The sequence below is a fragment of the Globicephala melas genome, chromosome 5, assembly GCF_963455315.2.
Source record: "Globicephala melas chromosome 5, mGloMel1.2, whole genome shotgun sequence".
NCBI lineage: Eukaryota > Metazoa > Chordata > Mammalia > Artiodactyla > Delphinidae > Globicephala > Globicephala melas.
Window position 1 is genome coordinate 67990152 of NC_083318.1, and position 22290 is coordinate 68012441.

Here is a 22290-nt window from a genome sequence, read left to right on the forward strand (position 1 = left end):
ATTTCCATCCCAGGAAACTGCCTGAATTTGTTCCCTTTACATCTGAAGTTTACTTCCAGGAGGTTTCTCCCTAGTTCTGACCCAGGTACCCTGGTTAATACTCCCAATACCTATCTGGATCTGGTGGTTTTGTCCTTAATATCAACATCATGGCTGGAGGTCAAGTTCCCCTGCTATCTGCTTCTTGCTGACTTTCCTTTATAGAATGTGAGACTCCCCATGTATCCAGATCTCAGTAACTGAAATCTACTGTTCAAGGGTAGATTATGTGGCATTTTGGAACTTTCAACCAGAGCCAACGGCAGAATGGTAAAGTAAATTTTTCCACATTATTTTAAAAGATTTGGAATTTGAATTTCTTTAATCAGAGGTATCTTTTGACAGGTAACCAGTCAAGTAATAATGAGTCATGCATTTTTTGAGGATCTATTGAATACCAGACTGTATTCTAGATGTCATAATTACAGAAGTGGATGAACTAAATAGACCTGCATTTCAAGAGCTATGTTTTAGCATCAATTCTACTATATCTACAATAAATAACAATGACTAGCCAGGTACTGTTCCATGAACTTAAGGTTTAAGTTATTTAACTTTCACAACAACCTTATGAAGTATTATTATCCCATTTTACAGAAAAAGAAGTAGAGATTAAATAACTTGCCCAGGTGGAAGCTAGTTGGTGGAAAAGCCAGTGTTCCCAACCTCATAGGCTGAGTCCAGAATTCACAATTTATCCAAGACAATTTCATGAATTAACCAAAATCTATCAAGAAGTGATCATATACTGTTAAGATGGAGAGTGCAAAAGGGAGAAAATTGGAGTGTTCAGTGAAGTCCTCTTAAGAAGGTCATTTGATTTGAGACCTGGTTGATGAGAAGAAGCCACTTGAAAGACTATGTGAAGAGGATATAAAGCAAATGCTCTGAGATGGCAAGGAATTGGCAGTTTGTAGCTTAGGGAAAAAGCCACGTGGTAGTGATTTTGAATCAAAGAAAAGTTGAAGGAGATGAGGTAACAGACGTAGGCAGAGGCCAGATCATAAAGGCCATGGTAAGGAGTCTAGATTTTATTATGATTGAAATAAGATGCCACTGCAGGTTTTTAAGCATAGGATGATATGATCAATCTTGTGCAGAAATTGCAGAAGGAGACTTGTCAGGAGGATGTTGTGGCAGTAACACATGCATGATATACAGGTGGCTTGGACTAGGGTAGCAGTGGAAGTGGGAGAACTGGTAGAAAAGTCTTGGCAGCTGAGGGAAGTGAAATGGAGCAGGACCCTATGGTCCTCCCCCCACCCCCTGTGTCCTGCCTGCTTTTTGTCTGTGGAAAAACTTTAGCCAAAGAATAAATTTAATCAGAGAAGTGAGAAAATGCAGAAGCAAAGGAAAACAGTCAAAAGAGACCAAATAATAATAATTTAGTCATTAAACATAGTCAAGGACTTCTAGTTCCTCCTCAGCGGCTGTAGATAATATTCTGAGCCATATCCTGTGAGCTGTCTTACAGATACTGAAACCCACACCCGGTGGAAGAAGTTAACTACATGATGACCAGATGGTAGCCATGACATAAGTTGCCACAATTCCAAGAATTGGACTCAAAGAAATGAGAACAAACAGACCCTCAAACTGAAGACTAACTGTACCTAAAGCAATCAAGATGACGCTGGTTTGACCACTGCATGACCAATTTCAAGATGGCTGTCAGAGCTGAGTGTGGTGTTTCTGCAGGTAGCCTCTCCCTCTGATTGTCGGGGGTTGGGGGGGAATCGGCCTTTGGACGGGAGTCCCCCCTCCCCACCACCATGCCGGTTGCCGGCATCCAAAATAAAGCAAACTTTCCTTTCCATCAACCAGGTCTCTTTATTGGCTTTTGAGCAGCGAGAAGCAGGACTCCACTTTCAGTTACAGAGGGATGAATTGAAGGGGTCAGGACCAGAGCAGGTGCTGAAGTAAGGAAGAGAGTTCATTCCAGGGAAATGATGTGAAGTTGTCTGAACTGGGGAGGGTCCAGTGCAGGTGGAGAGGACTAAACAGGTACAAAAGATATGTGGAAAGAAGATTTTATAGGGTTTAATTTCTATTGCATAAGAGGGAGAAGAGAGGGATAATTATTGAAGATGATTTCTAGAATCCTGACAACTTCCCCATCCTAGTGTATCAACATTACGGAAAAAGGCCAAGTTGCTATACGGTAGCCAAATTTAGATCATCATGCTTTCTATTCCTCCTTTCAGAGTTTTTTATGTGAGAACGTAAGTCTCTCCCTGTAACAGCAAGGACTCAGAGTGCATTCTTTTTTCTGATGTACAAAGTCATTGAAAAGTTTGCCAAAGATAATATTTTCAATCTTAGTCCATTTAGTTAAATTTTAAACTTACTTTGTGGTTTTGTACTTTTCAACTTAGTTTTTCTTCATGAAAAACCAGCTTGATTAAATGAATTGCAGAAAAATGAGAAGCAAAAATGGCATATAAAAATGCAATTAATCTAAGCCTCAAGTGAACTGTAAGGCATGAAACATTGAAGACCAAATGACTTCATTCTCCTGACAAGTGCTTTAATGGACCATTAATACATGCCAGAATACTTTGAAGCTACTCTTATACGTGTAACACTGTATATGTATAAAACATACATGTAAATATTTATTTCCATTAATGAATTACCCAATTGTTATAATGTATGTTGAAGGACAGAGTTGAAATTGATATTATAGTCAGCCTGATCAATTGATTAATTTAGCTCATCTACTTAAATAATTATTTCTGGGTTCTGAATGATCAAATAGACTGGATAATATGAATAAGAATTCTCACCCGATGTAAAGACCACCATGTTCTACTCACAGCCACTTTCCTTTCCTTTCCCTTTCTCCTTCCCGCCATCTTTTCCTCGCTTTTCTCTGTCCTCTCTCTAAACTCTCTTCTGGGGTCATCTCATCCATTCCCCTGGCTTTATAGACCATCTATATAGAGAGAGTTCCTGAAGTCACATACGTAGCCCTCACATTTTTTCTCAGCTCCAAACTGTTTATATTATAGACAATTCAAACTTGACATAATCCAAACTGATTTTTTTTTTTAAATTTCTACCTTCCCCAACCCAACTCTCTCTTCTCCATTTCAGGAGATGGCATTACAAACCACTCATTCAAATCAAAAATCATCTAATCCTTCAGTGAATTGTATTGATTCTATCTGTAAAATATATCTCCCACTAACTCTCTCCATCTCAACTGCTGTCACCCTGGTGTGGTGTGTGCTCCTGCATTCTCCCACTTAGACTTTTGTTTGTAACTATTCAATAAAGTGAAATACTCTTTTTAAAGTAGCAGATCCAGTAGGTGGTCATACAAGTGTACGTAATAAAGACTGTAAAAATCATACCATTAATGGACAGTGACTTGCCAAATCAGGAAAAAGTTTCTTTTGTGGTTGCTGACTGCAATTTGCAGTGGGAATAAGGAGAAGAATCCCCATCTGTAATCTCTTAATCTCCCTCTGGTGATCTGTCAAGTGTCGAAAGATTGTAAGTTGATCAACAGCTGTATCTGAAATAATTTGCCCTGTACCTGACAATTACGCATACATATTTATGTTAAATTAAAGGATTAGGGGTTAGATGGTTGGGTGAATAATCACTACTATTAATCTCGCCTACTCAGAAACCAGTATTTCAATTGTGTAAGGCTCTCTAAGAATCACATATGATTATGACATCCATTACTGTAACCTTTCGATATAAAAATAGAGGCTTCAAGAGGCTGACTTCTGCACAGTCACACACCTAATATGTGACAGAACCTAATCTGGAAAATCAGTTCTCTCACTCAGCCCCATTTCCTTTCATAACTCAGACTGTTTCCCCAAAAACACTATCAATGGCTGTCTGAAACACTAGTTTTGGGATGTACCGGTTTGAAAATACCAAACGATATTTATTCACAATCTCCAACAAATTATTTTCAGCTGAATAGAGCTGCCAATGAACCAGGAGAAAAATATGTCATCATTTTCTACCTCTGCCGAAAGACAAATGGATTGTTTGCTATCAATGTTTATGAAGTAATTATTTTGGCAGTGTGTATTGCAATTTAATGTGCATTATACTATAAATTACTACTCTTATTAAGGCAGAAAAAATAATACATGTTGTGTTCCATTACTTTTTAAAATACATTTTGCTCAGTGTTCTCTACATGCTCCTTTTGTTAATACCACATAAGATTTGTTCCTGATCATCTGCCCTTTAAAGACCATGCTGCTTCTATTTTATAAGCCTGAAACTGCAGCCCTGAATATTACACAGTCATATGAAAGTGGACATAAAATTCTGTTTCGTTGCATGCATTTTAAAGAGTTCAATGTGTCCTATGACAAGAAAAGAAAAGAAAAGAAAATTACAGGGTTTTCTTTCATTAATGCTAACATAATTATCCCTGACTTTTAATTTGGCTATTTCTTGTTAGCTTCCACTTTTGTCTTAGAAGAAAAAATTGGAATCTGGCAGAATTATTACTGAACACGTACAAGTTTTTAGTTTGATAGCAACTAACTGTTAGCAAAATATAATTTACACCTGAAATTATGAAAATTGATATGAGTAGTAATTTGTACATTCTTAGTAGCCGTATTATTATAATAATCATTTTTAAATATAATGAATTAACTTTACATACAATATAAATTTAGCATACTGATATAACTAATTTTATAGGAAAATTTTCCTAGGAATTACATAAGTTCCTCCACAGGTTATCTAACCACACGGATCCTCAGCTCCCTCATTCATAAAGCAAGAATAAAATTTTTTCCTACCTCGTAGCTACTATGTATTTTATCTTTATCTCATGAACTTAATTTTATTTTTCCCTGTGTTTCATAATATACCTAAATTATTAATCAATAGATACATATATATAATTTATATGTGTGTATACATGTACATGTATAAATAAATTTGTGTATAAAATATGGAGATTATACAGGATTTTGAACAGGAACAATTAACACAGGCAGGGGCAAGTTGCAAATGCTCAATAAATGTTATCTGTTATGCTTATGATGATTACACTTAGCAACAACAACAACAAAAACACACAAAAACCTGCAAATAAGAGAAAGTTTACTTGAGGTTTTAAGTATTGCAATTCAGGAGGCATAGATTGGAGTAGCAACTCAAAGGTGCTCCGAGGTAAATGGAAAATGGCGGGAGTTTATAAAGGCAACTTACAAGACTTTCCACAGAAGGTTATTTTTACAGAACTATGATTGGTGTCGCAGGCATTCAGTCACTTATTGGCAGCAGGTTGGTTGCTAAGCTGCCGTCTCTAGAGAGTAAAGAAAACAAGTCCCAGGTGGTCTCAGGATGGCCTAATCAAAAGTTTATGTCGGGCTTCCCTGGTGGCGCAGTGGTTGGGAGTCCGCCTGCTGATGCAGGGGACACGGGTTCGTGCCCCGGTCCGGGAGGATCCCACATGCCGCGCAGCGGCTGCGCCCGTGGGCCGTGGCCGCTGGGCCTGCGCGTCCGGAGCCATTGCTCCGCAATGGGAGAGGCCACAACGATGAGAGGCCCGCGTACCGCAAAAAAAAAAAAAAAAAAAGTTTATGTTGCATCCAGATGTGGACATGTGTAAGTTCCTCTTCCCTAGTGGTCTCCCAGCTCCATTTTGACATAAATGACTCCACTGTTTTTTGTTCATGGCCCATAACTTCTAGGTGGAAAAGAAGTTGGATCAATAGAAGGTGACTGTATTTACTCTTGTGTTCATTATTCACAGTCACTCAACACATAAATATTTTTAGCAAACTCTACTTTGATAGTATACAAATTTGTATGAAAAATCCATTTTACCCAGAAGATGGTGGTAGGTGGGAAGAGTACTTACATTGTCATGTAGACAGGTTGTGATTACTATAGACATAAAACATCTCTTACATCTTATTACTATAGACATAAAACATCGTGCATCTCTTATTTTTTAATAAAGAAATAAGATTTCTAATAACAGAAAGGCTAAGAGTGAACTTTATTGCCAAGATACCCCTTATTATTTTGACTAAACTCCCTTAGGCACCAATCAGTAAAGACACAAGCATATACTGGCTATATTGCTTTCATCAGTGAAGGGCAAACTCTTTCCCAATGCTCTGCCATAATTATACCTTTGCAACTGTACCATTACTGAGATTTTTTCCAAGACATTCCAAGTTTAAACGGAATATTTTATTATATTCACTGGGTGAAGGTAGTTACAGAATTTTTAAAAATTATCAGACATGGCCTATATCTAAATGTAACTGTCAATGTACAAATTCTATTTCATAAAACAATATCGCGACCTTCGTTTGGCATGAGGACCTCACAAACTACTTACAGCTTAGAGTTTTAACTTAATAGGACGTTTACTCAAACATTGCCTTGATACAGAGGAGCTCTATCATGGAAAACTCTCTTCTTTGCAGTGTTTATATTTTCATTCACTGATATGAGCTGGGGAAAGTAGCGTACAGAGTAACAAAATAATATTTTGAATACAACTTTATTTTCTTTAAAAAAAATCTGGAGTCTCTTGTTTAAAATGGCACTAGGCTACAAAATTACTTCACAATTCCCAGCAGAATACCTATGGTGGTTTAGAAAAAAGATCAGTATTCCACTATCTGAAAATACTTGGAATCACCTGTTGCCGGAGTCTGGGCAAAATTTCTATGATAAAGCTGAGGACTCTGTAGTGAGAAAAATGTTATTTTTGTTTTTTTTGCCCACGCCGTGCGGCATGTGGGATCTTATTTCCCAGACCAGGGATCGAACCCTGGCCACCTGCAGTGGGGCACAGAGTCCTGACCACTGGACCACCAGGGAATTCCCAAGAAAAATGATTTTAACCATTGAGGAACAAGTGCACAAGGACAGCCCACCCATAGAAATGACTTAGGAAGATTCCTGAGACCCTTGGAGATCTAGATTTTACACCAATGCTGTGGCTGGACTGGCCCTTGGCATTCTTATGTTGCCAGATGCCCTCAGCAATAATCACAGGAAACTTTGAAAGAAACAAGGTTTATTACTTACAAGTTCTGGAAATTACATAGCACAACTGGGGCCGCACAGAGAGGTGGGGGGGAGAGAGAGAGAGAGAGAGAGAGAGAGAGAGAGAGAGAGAACGTGGGCCTGGGGTTCTACCTTTATTAGGATCAAGGGTGGGGGACTAAGGAGTCATGAGCCCACTTTTTACTGGTGAATTTAAAACATCAGAGCAGGACTTTAAAGTGTGGGAGGAGAAAAAAAACAAGTGGTCCACGTGGTCAGCTATCAAAACCAACTAAGGTCTCTGAAACAAAGGAGGGGATCAGGCATGGCCTGGCTCTTGAACTAATCCTGTGCCTGGCAATATGTTTCTTTGAGACAGCCATCTTTGACGTGGAGGCCTCTGCATGCAAAGCTTAAGTCAGGCGCTTGCATTACAAAAAAGAAAAGACCCAAATGTCAGGGCTTACACTACAGTTATAGACCCTCTCAATTAAATTGTAGGGATTTTAGGAATGTTAATGTTCCACAGCGGCCACATGAGTGGCCCAAGTGATAAAAGGGACTGTAGTGGGAAGAAATATTGATTGTCAGGTTGTTTATAAATCGATCCATAAAAAACTCAGAAAGGGAGGCAGCATATTCACTGAGCAGATACTTCGCTGTTCTCTCAGTGGAAGTTGGTACAATTTTTGGACAGTAAGAATTCTTACACAAACTTTGCAACTAGTACATGTTCTTTTTGTTGCAATATGTATATTTGTAGTCGCTTATAAAAAGTGCATATGTGTCTTAGTGTCGTCCCCTTAATCCTAAATCTTTCACACCAGGGAGGAGACATCATTCATGAGAGGTGAGAATTACTGGGCTTCAAATCTTAAACTTCAAACCTGAAAAGGTACATTTGACCAAGAATGTTGCAGAGAAATCTATATGCAAGGCAGAAGATAATTGGAAGATTAGTTAGTGAGGTGGAATCAGAGCCTGGGGACTTTATTTCAGCTCTCTATGCTTCCACGTCTGGCCAGCAGATAAAGTTCTTGGTTCAAGGAACTCACAGCTGTGAACCCTGTAAGGGCACTGTCAACCTTTGCTTCTTGAACCCTGTCTTCTTTTTTTGTTTCTTGTTTATCTTCATTCTGATGGACACATGTTTTTCTTCAGCTATACTGAAACCATTTATTAAGTTATACCAACCATTCTGACCTGTACACCATTCCTTTTTCTTGAAGTGGTTTTGGATATTCATGATCTCATCTCTTACAGATAGATTTTAGGCTTTAAGAGAGCAATGTTTTCGCTCTGATTTCCAAAACTCAGAAGGAAACAACAGAACCACTATTGTGAGCATCAAAGTGAGCACAGAATTTACTGACTGGCAAAGCAAGAGAACACACACCTGTGAAAAATTCAATGAATACTTTTCTGAGGGGAAACTGCAGGAAGCATTATGAGCTAGGGAAGTGGTGGGAGTTCATGGTGGTTATGTTAGATGAGGATTGGTGTTTATTTTCTGGATAAAGCACAGGGGTACATAAGTCTCTACAAGTTTAGTTAAAAATAAGCCCTATGGTACATTGGTCAGGAAAGGGTCTTTCAGTTGTGCCCAGTGTTAAAGAGAAAACCCCAGGCCCAAAAGTATATCACTTGTGCTATAGCTGGTGAAAGTTCAATGTACCTGATGGCCTAATAGCTTCAGTTAGTTAGAAGCATTTGTGGTGAAACACAGAATTTAGGCTAAATATATCACAGGCAATTACTGCTATAAGTTGAAAATCTTTCTTTTACATATCTCATTACAGCCATAATTTACCACTTGCCATAATTATATCCAGGGCTTATATTCTATCCTGGGACGATACTTTAGAGCTTATTTACATTTGTATTTCATCATAGTATATAGCACAGTACCTGGATATAGTCAATGCTCAATGAAAATTGTTGAATTAATGAAAACTAAATAAGGTAACTGAACATTTTTGTATCATTTTTTAGAATTTTCTCAAGATTAATGTATATGCATTATGAATAAAAATTGTGTAACAGGATTTCTTAACATTTTATCAGAGTAACATACTCTAAAATATCACATAACATAGTGAAATCCCCATCAATTTTAACTTTTCTCTTTTCTCAGTCATTTCCAATTTGCAGTTTATTAAAACTGTTTCACTTATATGTTTACTTCTCTATGCTTCCAATTAACGGATAAATTGATTCAATGATAAGTTGAATATCCACTATTCTTGTTCACAGCATTTAACAAAGAGGACTAATAATGAATACACTCCCAAATTCATTTGACAGAATTGATTTTCAGGACTGACCATTTAAAATATATTTCTCACATCATGGAATGGCCTTTATAACTTACATGAGCTTGTTTTAGTATATATATATATATATATATATATAAAAAAATGTGATATATAGATCATGGAGTTAGAAACAGTAATAACTCATAGTAATTAGCAAAACTGATAAATTAATTGATAACAGCAAATATTAAAGACAAACATTTCTATTAAAAAATAGATGCATCACACTCCTTGGTATTTACCCAAAGGAGTTGAAAACTTATGTCTACACCAAAACCTACACATTGATGTTTACAGCAACTTTATTTGTAACTGCCAAAACTTGGAAGCAACCAAGATGTTCTTCAGTCTGTGAGAGGACAAATAACTGTGGTGTATCCACACAATGGAATATTATTCAGTGCTAAAAAGAAATAAGTGATCAAACTATGCAAGGACATATAGAAATATTACATGCTTATTACTAAGTGAAAGAAGCCAGACAGAAAATGCTATATCCTGTATGTTTCCAACTATACGATATTTTGGAAAAGGCAAAACTAAGGAGACAGTAAAAAAACAGTCAGTGATTGCCAGGGGTTGGGAGGAGGAAGAATTAATTAATACGCAGCACACAGAGGATATGGGAAATCTCTGTACCTTACTCTCCATTTTGTTGTGACCCTAAAACTATTTTTTTTTTTTTTTTTTTTTTTTGCAGTACGCAGGCCTCTCACGGTTGTGGCCTCTCCCGTTGCGGAGCACAGGCTCCGGACACGCAGGCTCAGTGGCCATGGCTCACGGGCCCAGCCGCTCCGCGGCATGTGGGATCTTCCCGGACCGGGGCACGAACCTGTGTCCCCTGCATCGGCAGGCGGACTCTCAACCACTGCACCACCAAGGAAGCCCATAAATCATTTATTTTGACAAAGAAGGGAGATAGGAGACATTACATTCATCCAACGAAATGATACCAGAGGACCTACATCATCTTTTTCTGGAAGAACAGAATCAAGTTTCTCCACTAAGACAGCCACTGAGTTTCATTTCCGAGATTTCCCTAGCAATCATTTCTGCAAACCTGTAGGCTTGCATCCAGTAACACAAGCTGCTTTCTCCCCACTGTTTGACCTCAGCCAATTTAATTAGCTTCTTTGGATTTCAGTTTTCTCATCAATAGAATGAAGTTTTTGGACTATATGATGTATAAAAACATCTCCTATAACTACTGAGATATTGCAGGTAAGTGTACCTTAAAAAATAAATAAATAAAAGGCTACACTCTTAATGTAGCCACAGCAGAAGCTTCTGATGGCAGACTATTACCTGTGATGCAAAGCTGTTTGATATACAGCCTGAATGTGCCAACAATTTCTGCTCACATATTTTATTGCAAACTTAAATCTACTGCAATCTGCAGAGATGCTTTTCAGTAGAGCCCCTAGGCATTTTTTTTTCTGACAGTTGTTTACTTTTTTCATCTTCTTAGTGCAACTTTAAAAGGGTTTATTCTTCTTATTCTTTACTCTAGATGTGACAATTTCTTTCCTTGGGAGCAAGAAAGAAGTTCTACAACTGCCAAAGAGAAATAAGCACAAAATTTTGGAAATGATACTGTCTTTAAGGTAACTAACTCCCTTTCAAATAAATGAATATTTATGTGAAGAGTTTAATAAAACTAACATTAAGAATCAAAGCAATTAGAAGAGGCAAATTAATCAGCAAGTAATGATTCACAATGAAAGAATAAAAGATGTCAGAGAAGCAAAAAATAAAACAGGTAAGAACTAGATGCTAATGTGATTATCTAAGATGAAGTCACAGAAAAATTAATTCCCTTCAGGAATAAATATCTATTTTCCTTGGCAGTTGTACACTTAGAAATGCACTTCGCTGGGCTGTTTACGAATCCTTTCATCCCTGTAATGAACTTTATTGTTCCCCAGTATCCATCTTCATTTTTCTCTCCTATCAGCACCTAGTTTTTCCTTTGAAGAAGACCCTGCTGACTTTGTGTGAAAGCCATGTGATTCTGACTAGAATGACAGTACACCTTCTGGTAGAAACATTGTAAGAGCTAATGTGTCTTTTATTGCTGTCTCTTATTTTGCTACTGTTATACTTGTTGGGTTTGGATACTTTTTCAGTTTAAACACTTCTAATCCTAATGCCTCCGCCCATTTTATGAAGATAAAAATTATACACCAACATCCATATTAAATTACTTATAAGTAATTTAATTTTTTATAGCAAAATCCATCAAAACTCTTAATGAAGTCCTCTTAAATGAAACACAGTTGCTCACCGACATAGTTTTGGAAGAGGACATAACTTTCACCTTCTTCTTAGTGAAGCTGTGTGTGCCCAAACATACGACAGTCCAAAGAACATTGGGCTTTCCCTTGGGGTTATGGAAGTTAGTCGACTGAGAACCAAAGCTCTGGGCCATTCGTGTGTGACTTAATTTGATGCAGGAGCACCCCATCGTCTCAGCAGGTCAAAGACTTTAAACTGGGGCATCAAATAGGTTTCTATACACCCCAAACAGTAAGAGTAAGAATGCCAAAGACAAGTCATTTTAGTTATTTCTAAATCCCTGAATCAATTTTCCATTGAGAAATTTGTGGACTTTGCTTTTAAGGATCTTTTTAAACCATAAAGACCGATATCCCATGAAGTTAGAAAGTAATCGGGTTGGTTTTCATCTGACAAGACCACCACGAAAGTTTCAAAAGTGCAAAATGGAACGAAATGCTGCTTTTTCTCTTGTAGTCCTAGTGAATTTTTGAAACCAGTAGATAATACCTGTGATGAGTGGAAATCAGAGACCAGTTGATACATTTCAAGTGTGAAACATGGACAATTATACTAATCATAGGATTGTTTTGAGGATTAATTGAGGTAATATTTATAACATGCTTAGAAGAGTATGTGACAGATAGTTAGCTCTTTATAAATGTGTATAAATAAATCATATCTATTTCATGTTTGCATCCTCATGGCTTAATACTGTATTCTTGGATACATAAGGAAATTCCTGAACAATGTCAACACACACCATACAAGCTATTCTGTGACTGTAAAGCTTGTTTTTCTCATTTCACAAAAGGATACCCTAAGATATGGCAAGTGCTTTTTCAACTATTTTATTTTCTACTCTCTGACCTCAAAAACTCACTCAATATCACTGTTTTTGTTTTATTACCTTTTTATATATGGTTCCAAAACTCTAGCCCTGAACTTTTTCCCAAGCTCCATTTACAACTACCTGTGAGATATTTAATATTTATGCTTCACATTTTGGTAAACAGCAATTACATTCTCCAATCTAGCAGAGTTAGAAAATTTGGATGCCTCCCTCTCTCTCTACATCAAATGAACTCAGTTAATTCTATCTCAAAATGTCTACCAATCACTCCTTCATCCTTATTCGCTCCAGCGACTCCTTCAGGCCCTTACTGTGTCTCACCTAGATTATAACATAGAAGACTCTCCTCTCTCTGCCTCTGTTTCTCTCTCATTACTTCATCCACTTTCCTCTTCAACTCATTTACACACCATTGTCATAGTAGGCTTCCTAAGGAAAACCTGTGTTATTTCCTTACAATCACTTCTGCACGGAATGATAGTGAAACAGTAAGTAGCAAAGACCCTATCCAAGGTCCTTCAGAAACTTGGCTGAAATTGTTCTTTCCATATATAACACCAGCCAATTTTTCTCCTCCTTTCCCCAGATACTTGCTATTTTCTGATATAAAATATTTATAAAGCCTTAATTTATGTGCACAATTTGAAAAACAATATGAAAATCAAAAAAAATAAGTCACAGAAGACTTAAAAAACTAACTGAAACGTGAATTCCAAGCTGTATTTTCCACTGTAGACATGTTGGGGCACCATTTTAGCTGGTTAATAGCAACTCTGGAGATCCAGATCCTTTGTTAACATCATGTTAAGTTGCTCTAAGTTTGTGTGTGTACCTGTGATAACTATTGAACTGATATTAAATATTTATTAATGGTATTACTGTTAAAAATGCTCCAACATATCAGTAACTTTGAAACAGAATTTAGAGGTCATAAAAATTATTGTTTATATATATAATTTTTAAATTTATGATTCCCTTTCTTATGGGCTGAATTGATATTTAAAGTTCACATGTTGAAGTCTTAACCCCGAGTACACCTCAAAATGTGAACATATTTAAAGATAAAGTCTTTAAAGAGGTAATTAAGTTAAAGACAGGTCATTAGAGTGGGCCCAAATCCAATATGACTGGTGTCCTTATCAGAAGAGGAGATTAGGACACAGACAGGTATTGAGAGAAGACCATATGGAGACACAGGGAGAAGATGGTCATCTATAAGCCAAGGAGGAAGGCCTCAGAAAAAACCAACACAGCTGACACCTTGGTCTCGGACTTCTAGACTCCAGAACGGTGAGAAAAAAAATTTCTGTTTATGCCACCCCCTCTACTGTACTTTGTTCTTGCAGCCCTAGCAAATCAATAGACTCTTCAAATATGTTTAAAAACATAAATACAATAGTTGCAGATTACTGTACTATGCAAGAATGTAACTTCCCTATTATACATTCCCTTGTATGGGGAAATGAGCCTCCATTTATATGTTTTTAATTATATGTGCTCTTCAGAAACCCTTGCCTCAAGTAAAACGCCGAGGTTCTAATCTTGGCCATTTTCCTCTTCTGAGTATTAACTCAATGTCATACCTTTTTACTCATTCACCCTCGCTCAGCAGAGTTTAATGGAGTGGTTAAGGGTGTAGACTCTGGAGCCAGTCCACCTGGGCTCACAGCCCACTTCATCACTAACTCTGTGACTTTAGGCAGTTACTTAAAAAGCCTGGGCCACATTTTTCTCAGATATGTGTACAGTAGAAACAATCAGAAGAGTACTTGCATTAGAGGGCTCTGTAAGAATTGAGTTGATATATACAAAGTGTGTAGAATAGTATTGGGAATATAGTAAGTACAATTATGCTAGCAATGATCCCTCTGCTTGATTAGGCTCCAGTTATCTCTTTCAGAAAACCTTTTTATCCTTCAAGGCCCAGAAAAAAAATGATACCTCAACTTTGAAACTTAGAGTGACTCCACTTCCCCTTTCTTCCCAGGTTGAATACTAAATGATCTTGTGTTGTCAAAGGCATTGTAGAGGTTTGAGCTTTGGTTTTTAATCTGAATTCAAATATAGATTTTTTTCCATTTACCTATTATACAATTTCAGACAATTTGCTTAATTTGTCTGAGTCTGCACATCTAGTACATTACATGACAGGCAGGCTCAGTATTTTTCTAATAAATACATATTTCATCTTGGGTCTGGGAGGATAATGTCAACCAAATAAGATATTACAGTATTCCCAAAGTGTGAGACTAATGGAGGTACCAAGATAATTTTAGGCTGAACATAGACATGGCCTTAAGGACACTGAATCATACAGAGAAAACTCTTCTTTCAATTTGACTTCAATACTGCTGATTAGGTCAAGAAGAATTATCTCAGTTTGGTGCTATGTTTTAAAATTCTTTAATGCTTATTCATCCCCATTTTTAATCAAGAGAGATTCTGAGCCTTTATCAGGTAACATTTATTTAGAATTGAATCACATTTAGTATTAATTATACTTATTTTTACTTTGAAATTTAGGACAGGTCACAGTGCTTTTTCCATTTATAGAAAATGATACAAATTTTTCTTTTAAAATAAACTCATTCAAGTATAAAAGGTAAGTTGATTTAAAGAAAAATATCACTTAATAATAGTGGTATGAGGACATGGTGAAAATCGAGGATAATATTAAAATTACTGAAATTTGGGCAACACTAACTTATATGAATTATTAGAAACGATTGTGTTCAATACATTTCAAGGTGGCTATTAAGTTCATTCTGTAAGATGACAGTAGCAATTAGTGATGTATCAAGTATTGTTTTACAGTAGTCCCAAGAAAAAACTAGAAACAGTACAATGGTAAACTCAACACAGCTGCTGCTTTTCTTCTGTACCAGACCCTGGATATTGCATAAAAGCCCACGGGAGATAGTGGGAGACAGACACTAGATGTGGTATACAGGTCTCATTATCTCTTATCATTATCCTCCACCTTAGAGCTCTGCCTGCCCCACAAGGTAAACACTGTTGAAGTGGTAACCCGAAGGTGACAGAGACTGAGGGCTTTCAGGATGTAATTTTTTTCCTCCTTCACTTCTGGCCCAAACTTTCCTAGGATACATTATTGCAATAAATTTTACTGCCCGTTTCCATTCGGATGCACTTCAATACTAGCGATACCGCAGATAACATGGAGAATACACCTCAGCTTCCAGATTTTAAAAGTTACTCTCGTACTTTACCACTTGGTAGGTTAACCCCCAAGGTTTCGCTAAGAGAACTGCTAACACTGCCTGCGAGAGCTTCCGTCACGTGACCTCCTTAGAGCTCCGCGCGGAGGCACGCTGACGTCAAGACGTCATGCGACGTCCGGACGTCAGCGAGTCGCCGAGCGTCTTGGGCGTCCTGCCGGGGGCTTTAGTTGGGCCGTGGTTCGCAGTTTAAGTCTTCCTCCCTGCTTCCGAAAGCGTGTTTGAATCCTGTCTTTCAGCTCCCAGCGGGGGCGTCTTGGAGGAAACGGAGCCGGGGGTGATGGCGCCGTCGCGTCTCGGGACCCTCTCCTGACGATTCTGTTGCGCGGGGGGATGTGGACGCTTGCGGGTCAGGGCTGCTGGCGCAGACGCGCGCTGGCGGCTTGGGCCACCCGGGCGGCGCGTCGGGGGCTGCCCGGGCCTCGCCCCGCGCCGACCCGGGGAGCTGCAGCCGAGTCCAAGACTCCGGACAGGAGCTACAGCTCTGCGGACCGCAAGGTGACCGCCTCTGAGTTTCTCGTCAGCCAAGTTTTAAAACTTGGGGGGGGGCTTATTTTGCTACTGTTGTACTTGTTGGGTTTGGATACTTTTTCAGTTTAAACACTTCTAATCCTAATGCCTTCGCCCATTTTATGAAGATAAAAATTATACACCAACATCCATATTAAATTACTTATAAGTAATTTGGGAATTTGGGAATGTGTCGGCCTTCCTAGGACTACCTGTGAACGCAGGCTGCGCTTCTGAGAAGGGCGCGGGCTCCGCTCGGGTTTCTGACTCCATTGCTCACCAGTGTGACCTTGGGCAAGTCACGCCCTAACTTTCCTCATTGGTGATATCAGAAGTCTTTTATTGTTTATGCGAGGTGCTGGTCTCAGCATGTATTTAATTTTAAAAGCCTACTGGGGAAGCTGCTCGTTCCATTTTCGTGCAACTTTTTAGCCATGGGACTTGGGCAAGTTACCTGACCTTCCTGTGACTGTTTCTAACGTTGTTGAATGAGATGCTCATAAAACTCCGAATGGCTGTTTGTGAGGCTTGCGCGGTGTAAGGCACAGACCTTTTAGCCCAGTACCTAGACTGTAAGGAGTGCTGGGTATGCCTTAGCTTCTGTTTGTTTTATTATTTCGTTTAGCCTCAGCCGGAGCAGGCTTGTGCAGTTCTGACTATTCCTGTGGTTGGAGGAGGTGGGGCTCCAGCGACTCTTAAAAACTGTACTGTCTGATAACTGTGAAGAGATAACAGTTTAGGCAGTAAAGTAACTGAATGCAAGTTGTGAGTAACTGCGGATAAAAAAGACTATAATTATTCGGTTTTACCCTTTTCTAAAATGCCTGTGGAATGTAAAATGGATTTATGTTGCAATTCTCAGATCTTAAAAATGGTGCAGGACTGTATATCTTTTGAATTGAATGTTGGGGGCGGGGGGAATCCACGGGGCAAACAAATCAGGTTTAGTTTTTTTGCAGAATTCCTTTCAGGTGTAGTTGCACTCTTATTGTGCGCCTTGTATTGGAGCACTTACAAAAAAAAAGGAAACTTAAGCTCACGAGAGTTGTGTATTTCATTGTAATTTCACTTTTTTTTTGCTGGTTAGGAGATAAAAATTTGATTGGAAAAATGAAATGTTTTGAGTACAAAAAACTGACATATCTGCTTAAATACCAGTTTTTAGCAATTTGCAGTGAGTCTCAGTAAAACAGTAAAGGTGTATGCAACTAAAAATCAGAAGTTAACTTTTCAAAATATTTTAAGAATTAAAGTGATAAAAAAAGAGGCTTTTTTTCCTGATGTGGTCATATTTTTTCCTTCTCTCTCTCCAAAGAAGTTGTCAAATAACAAAATCATCTAAATTAAACTTCTGAAGGCTCTACTAGGAGCACAGATTTTTAAGTAGACTGTTGATTAAATATGTGATGGGGGCGAAAACTTTTCCTTTTATTCTTTCAGCTTCTCTGTAGCTTTTTTGTTTCAAGAGATTTTGTTAGACCAGGTGCTCCACGGCAGTGGTAGCATTGGTCTGAGGCCTGTTAGGAACCGGGCCGCACAGCAGGAGGTGAGGTCCAGCGGTGGGGGGGGGGGGAAGCTTCCTCTGCCGCCCCGCATCACTCCCCATCACTCGCATGGCTGCCTGAACCTCCCCCTGCCCCCCATCCATAGAACAATTGTCTTCCATGAAACCGGTCCCTGGTGCGAAAAAGGTTGGGGACCGCTGCTCTAAGGCTGTAGAGTTCTACGTATCTTGTGTTCTCCATTCATGAAAGTACATTCAGTTCCTCATTGGCCCTCTACGTATCTTGTGTTCTCCATTCATGAAAGTACATTCAGTTCCTCATTGGCCCTCTATGTATCTTGTGTTCTCCATTCATGAAAGTACATTCAGTTCCTCATTGGCCCTCGAGTGATGGAAATATTATGAGACTTTTATTTAGCTATATGGTCACCTTTGACAGTGAAACCAATGTTTTTGATGGTCCTGTTGTAATCCATTGCTTGTAATACGACTTTAGCCATATGTCTCTTTACTGTCAGAGGAATAATATAAACAATATAAATGCTATAAATGAAATTGTTCTAAGAAGACTAAAAGAACATTCTTTAATTTAGTATACTTGTTTCATATTGTGCACAATTTATACTCATAAATGTAATATGTCTCTCCCCTTTCTAGGAAAAAATTGATATGTCTAGATTCTCTGTTGAAAACACTAGAAATTTCAGTATCATTGCACATGTGGATCATGGCAAAAGTACTTTAGCAGACAGGCTCCTGGAACTAACAGGTATTTTCATTTTATATTCTATACCTAATTAATGGCAATGAGTAATTGATAATTTTACCATGCTTTTTAAAAGTTTGGTTTTAATTGTATATGCAGTATTGTCTCTTTTTAAAAGCTCAGAAATATCAATAAACATTTGTATTTATAGGGGCAATTGATAAAACAAAAAATAATAAACAAGTTCTTGATAAATTGCAAGTGGAACGAGAAAGAGGAATCACTGTTAAAGCACAGACAGCGTCTCTCTTCTATGATTATGAAGGAAAGCAGTACCTTTTAAATCTCATCGATACACCGGTAAATTTAATATCAATTTTTTCTCTATTGTTAAAGTCAGCCTTGTATTAATACTGCTAACAAATCCTTTTTTCAGGTTTTGAACTGAACATTAAACACCTCACTTTGCTTTTTGTTTTCTCAGTGTTCTTATGTTAGTGTCAGTTGTTTCACAAGCACAGGCTAAAAAAGAAACCTATTAACTTTTTATCCAGTGGAGTCAATATATTTACCATAGTGCCCCTCCCTAAGAAACATTTAAACTCCAACACTTAGAGGCATTAATATTTTTTGTTTCTCAGGGCCATGTTGATTTTAGTTATGAAGTATCCAGGTCACTCTCAGCTTGCCAGGGTGTTTTACTTGTGGTGGATGCAAATGAGGTAGGTACTTTAATTTTATATGATGTGATATGCTACTTGGTTGTTCCAGGGTTTTCCTTAAAATGCTTTGGGAAATAGAATTTTTGTGTTTGAAGAAAATAAGATTTATTTTATTACTTAAAGTTATGTTTTGGTCCTGTTAATTTGAAGTTTTATTACACTAAAGTTGTCTGTGAAGTTGACTAGTTCATTCTTTCAAAAATGTTAAGAGAAATTGTTCAAGAGATTTTTGAAGTATGTCATGTTATATATACATCCTGCCAAAAAAACCTCAATTTTAAGCAGTTCTTAATCTGAGGTTTCAATTTTTTAGCAGAACTTGAAAATAAATCTTTATTTTTGAGGTCATTTGGGGTGTTTTTAAGGTAATAATTTGGGAAGTGTTAGGTTTAAAGAAACATGTCAATAACATTACCAAGTTCTCTGGTATAAATATAACCATAATAACATATTGAGATGAGAATATAAGAGCTATGATATACTATTTAAAGTAAGCTTTTGATATGTTTCAGTTTCTCACAGACTCTTCATTCAAAACCCAAAGATTTTTTTGTTGTTGTGTTAAATCTTCCCTGAGCCTGTCAGGGAGAGTCAGTCTCTACCTTACATACATATACTGGGCTTTACAAAATGTGTCACAAGAGTCCTTTGGGAGGCTTAGAGGTCTTTAAGGATCTGTGTTTTACTACTTTGTCTCCAAAGCCTAATACAGTGCCCTCTAAAAAACATTTCATGAACTGAAAGAAATTTTCACAGGGAATGATCCAGATGCATGGAAGTATAGATACCATAGTTTGCCTTGTACCTTTGCTTTTGATGAGGATGTGTGGAATGGTCTTGAATTACAACTTTTGCCATAAATGGTGGAATGATCATCTTAGTGTCTTGTGTCTTGTTATTTCCAGGGTATTCAAGCCCAAACTGTAGCAAACTTCTTTCTTGCTTTTGAAGCACAGCTATCGGTAATTCCAGTCATAAACAAGGTAATTTGTTAGCACAACAGTGCTATTTATTATTTTACTTTGTAAACTATATAAAGGAAAAGTCAAAAATCTGCGTGTAACTTTTGACTCCCCACAAACTTAACTACTAATGGCCTACTGTTGACCAAAGCCTTACCAGTAGCTTAAACAGTCTCTTAATGCATACTTTGTATGTTATATGTAGTTATATGTATTGTATACTATATTCTTACAATAAAGTAAGCTAAAGAAAATAAAATGCTAAGAAAATCATAAGGAGGAGAAAATATATTTACAGTACTCTATTTATCAATACCCTAAGTTTATGTCATCTGTTTATAAGGTGAATCATCTCTCAGTACTTACATCAATATTGTCTTAGGTGATACAAAACACCGTAGATGTTATATGTATTACTGACACCAGACATCAAAAAATTAAAACATAATGTGAAAAAGAACTTCATATTCATTTGCAGGTATAATGATTCACACATTGATAATGAAGCAGAAATATGATTGCTTTATGGTATGATACTGTATGTGATTGCTTCATGGAAACCTAGCATATACACTAATGAATGAATCCTTACAAAGTTTTTATGGCATACAGTATTATAGTCACATTTATAACAGTATTGGAAACATTGCTACATTTTAAAAAAATATGCTTATATATAATTATAGGCTGATATGCAGTTTCTCCAGTTATGAGAGGCATACTGTATGGTAATGTAATTCTTTGAAAGCAAAGTTATAAAACAGTAAGAAAACCAACACATTATTAATTTTATGTTAAATATCACTCATCTTATGCCTTTGCTAGGGATAGGCTATCCACTCAATACAAGTCTTGCACATGATGTTCTACAAGTGTATTTTTACATATTTATTGAAAAAAAATCTGCACACAAGTGGACCTGTGCTGTTGAAACTCTTGTTATTCAAGGGTCAGTTGTATATTGGTGGGATTTATTTCTTTGAATTGCATATGATAAAATTGCAGCTCAAGCTCCTATACCCTGGCATGTAGTTGAGAAGATGGTCTCCCTGACTTACATGGAGTGATGGGGGGCTGTTTCTGTAGTAAAGGGCAGGGCAGGCACAATAGTGTTGGACTAAACCATATAAAGGAAAAGAAAAGGACCTTATGAACTAGGATAAAATAGTGTAACACAGGACACTTAACAGTTAAGTGCTAAATTGAGCAGTGTTGATAAAGCTTTTATATTTTAAAATTAATAAATTAAGAGTCTTAATTAAAAATCTGCATGGCATTCAGTTTTATTTTTTGATATTGAAGTTAGGTTTAAAAGAAGCAAGGTTGCTTATAGGTAAGACAGTTTGTTTTTATAAGTTATATCTAACTTATAAAATCGGTTTACATGGTGTTACTGAACTCTTCTGCCTTGAATAGCTAACTGCCTCAGTTTCATGCTTGCTCTGCTGTCTGCCTATTTTCAGTGGCCATGCTTGTTAAAATTATATTGCCTTTTTCTAGATTATTCTTATTTTAATACTTTTGAAAATAAAATCATAAAGGGGTCAGTTAGCTTAAAAGCAGGTATGCTTTTATCTATCTCCAAATACCACTAATAAATAATACATTTTAATTTAATTATATTAAGACATAATGAATTTTTCTTTTTAAGATAGATCTGAAGAATGCTGATCCTGAAAGCGTTGAAAAACAAATTGAAAAGGTGTTTGATATTCCAAGTGATGAATGTATTAAGGTAAAATACTCTTTTTTTTTAGAAGACTTGGTTTTACTTTCAAAAATCTCAGGTAATTGGCCTAAGTATATTATTATCTTACAGTTCTACAAAGTTCTTTTTACTGATATTTCATTTGATCTTTGCCAAAAATCCCTATTATATGGTTAGGACAGATAGAAATTACTCTTATGATACAGTTGAAAAGACTAAGAGTCAAAGATTTTATCACTTTCTTAAGGTTATAGACCTAGTTAGCTAATGTGCCAGGACTAAAATGTAGGCCTCCTGCAACTCTTTATAGTATTATTTCTTGTATGCCATTTTGCCTCTATGGAAATATTCTCTTTGAAGAGCAGGGTCAGACTAATTTCAAGGCGTATGTACATATCATTCTTGGAAATAGATTTTATTTATATCAAAGTTGATACTATTTTAAATTTGAATTTT

General features: G+C 37.1%; 1 protein-coding gene across 3 annotated transcripts in view; it reads left to right on the forward strand.

Moving 5' to 3' along the window:
* Positions 1 to 15858: 15858 nt before the first annotated feature.
* GUF1 (GTP binding elongation factor GUF1) overlaps positions 15859 to 22290 on the forward strand; it is a 32674-nt gene continuing 26242 nt past the window's right edge. For 2 of the 3 annotated variants that reach the window (XM_060299283.2, XM_060299285.2), the window contains exons 1-6: positions 15859 to 16220; positions 18394 to 18505; positions 18654 to 18802; positions 19084 to 19164; positions 20070 to 20147; positions 21778 to 21861. In XM_060299283.2, the coding sequence (XP_060155266.1) occupies positions 16056 to 16220; positions 18394 to 18505; positions 18654 to 18802; positions 19084 to 19164; positions 20070 to 20147; positions 21778 to 21861 (669 nt within the window). In that variant the 5' untranslated portion in view covers positions 15859 to 16055. The remainder of the gene's footprint in view (positions 16221 to 18393; positions 18506 to 18653; positions 18803 to 19083; positions 19165 to 20069; positions 20148 to 21777; positions 21862 to 22290) is intronic. The other variant, XM_060299284.2, reaches the window with a different exon arrangement.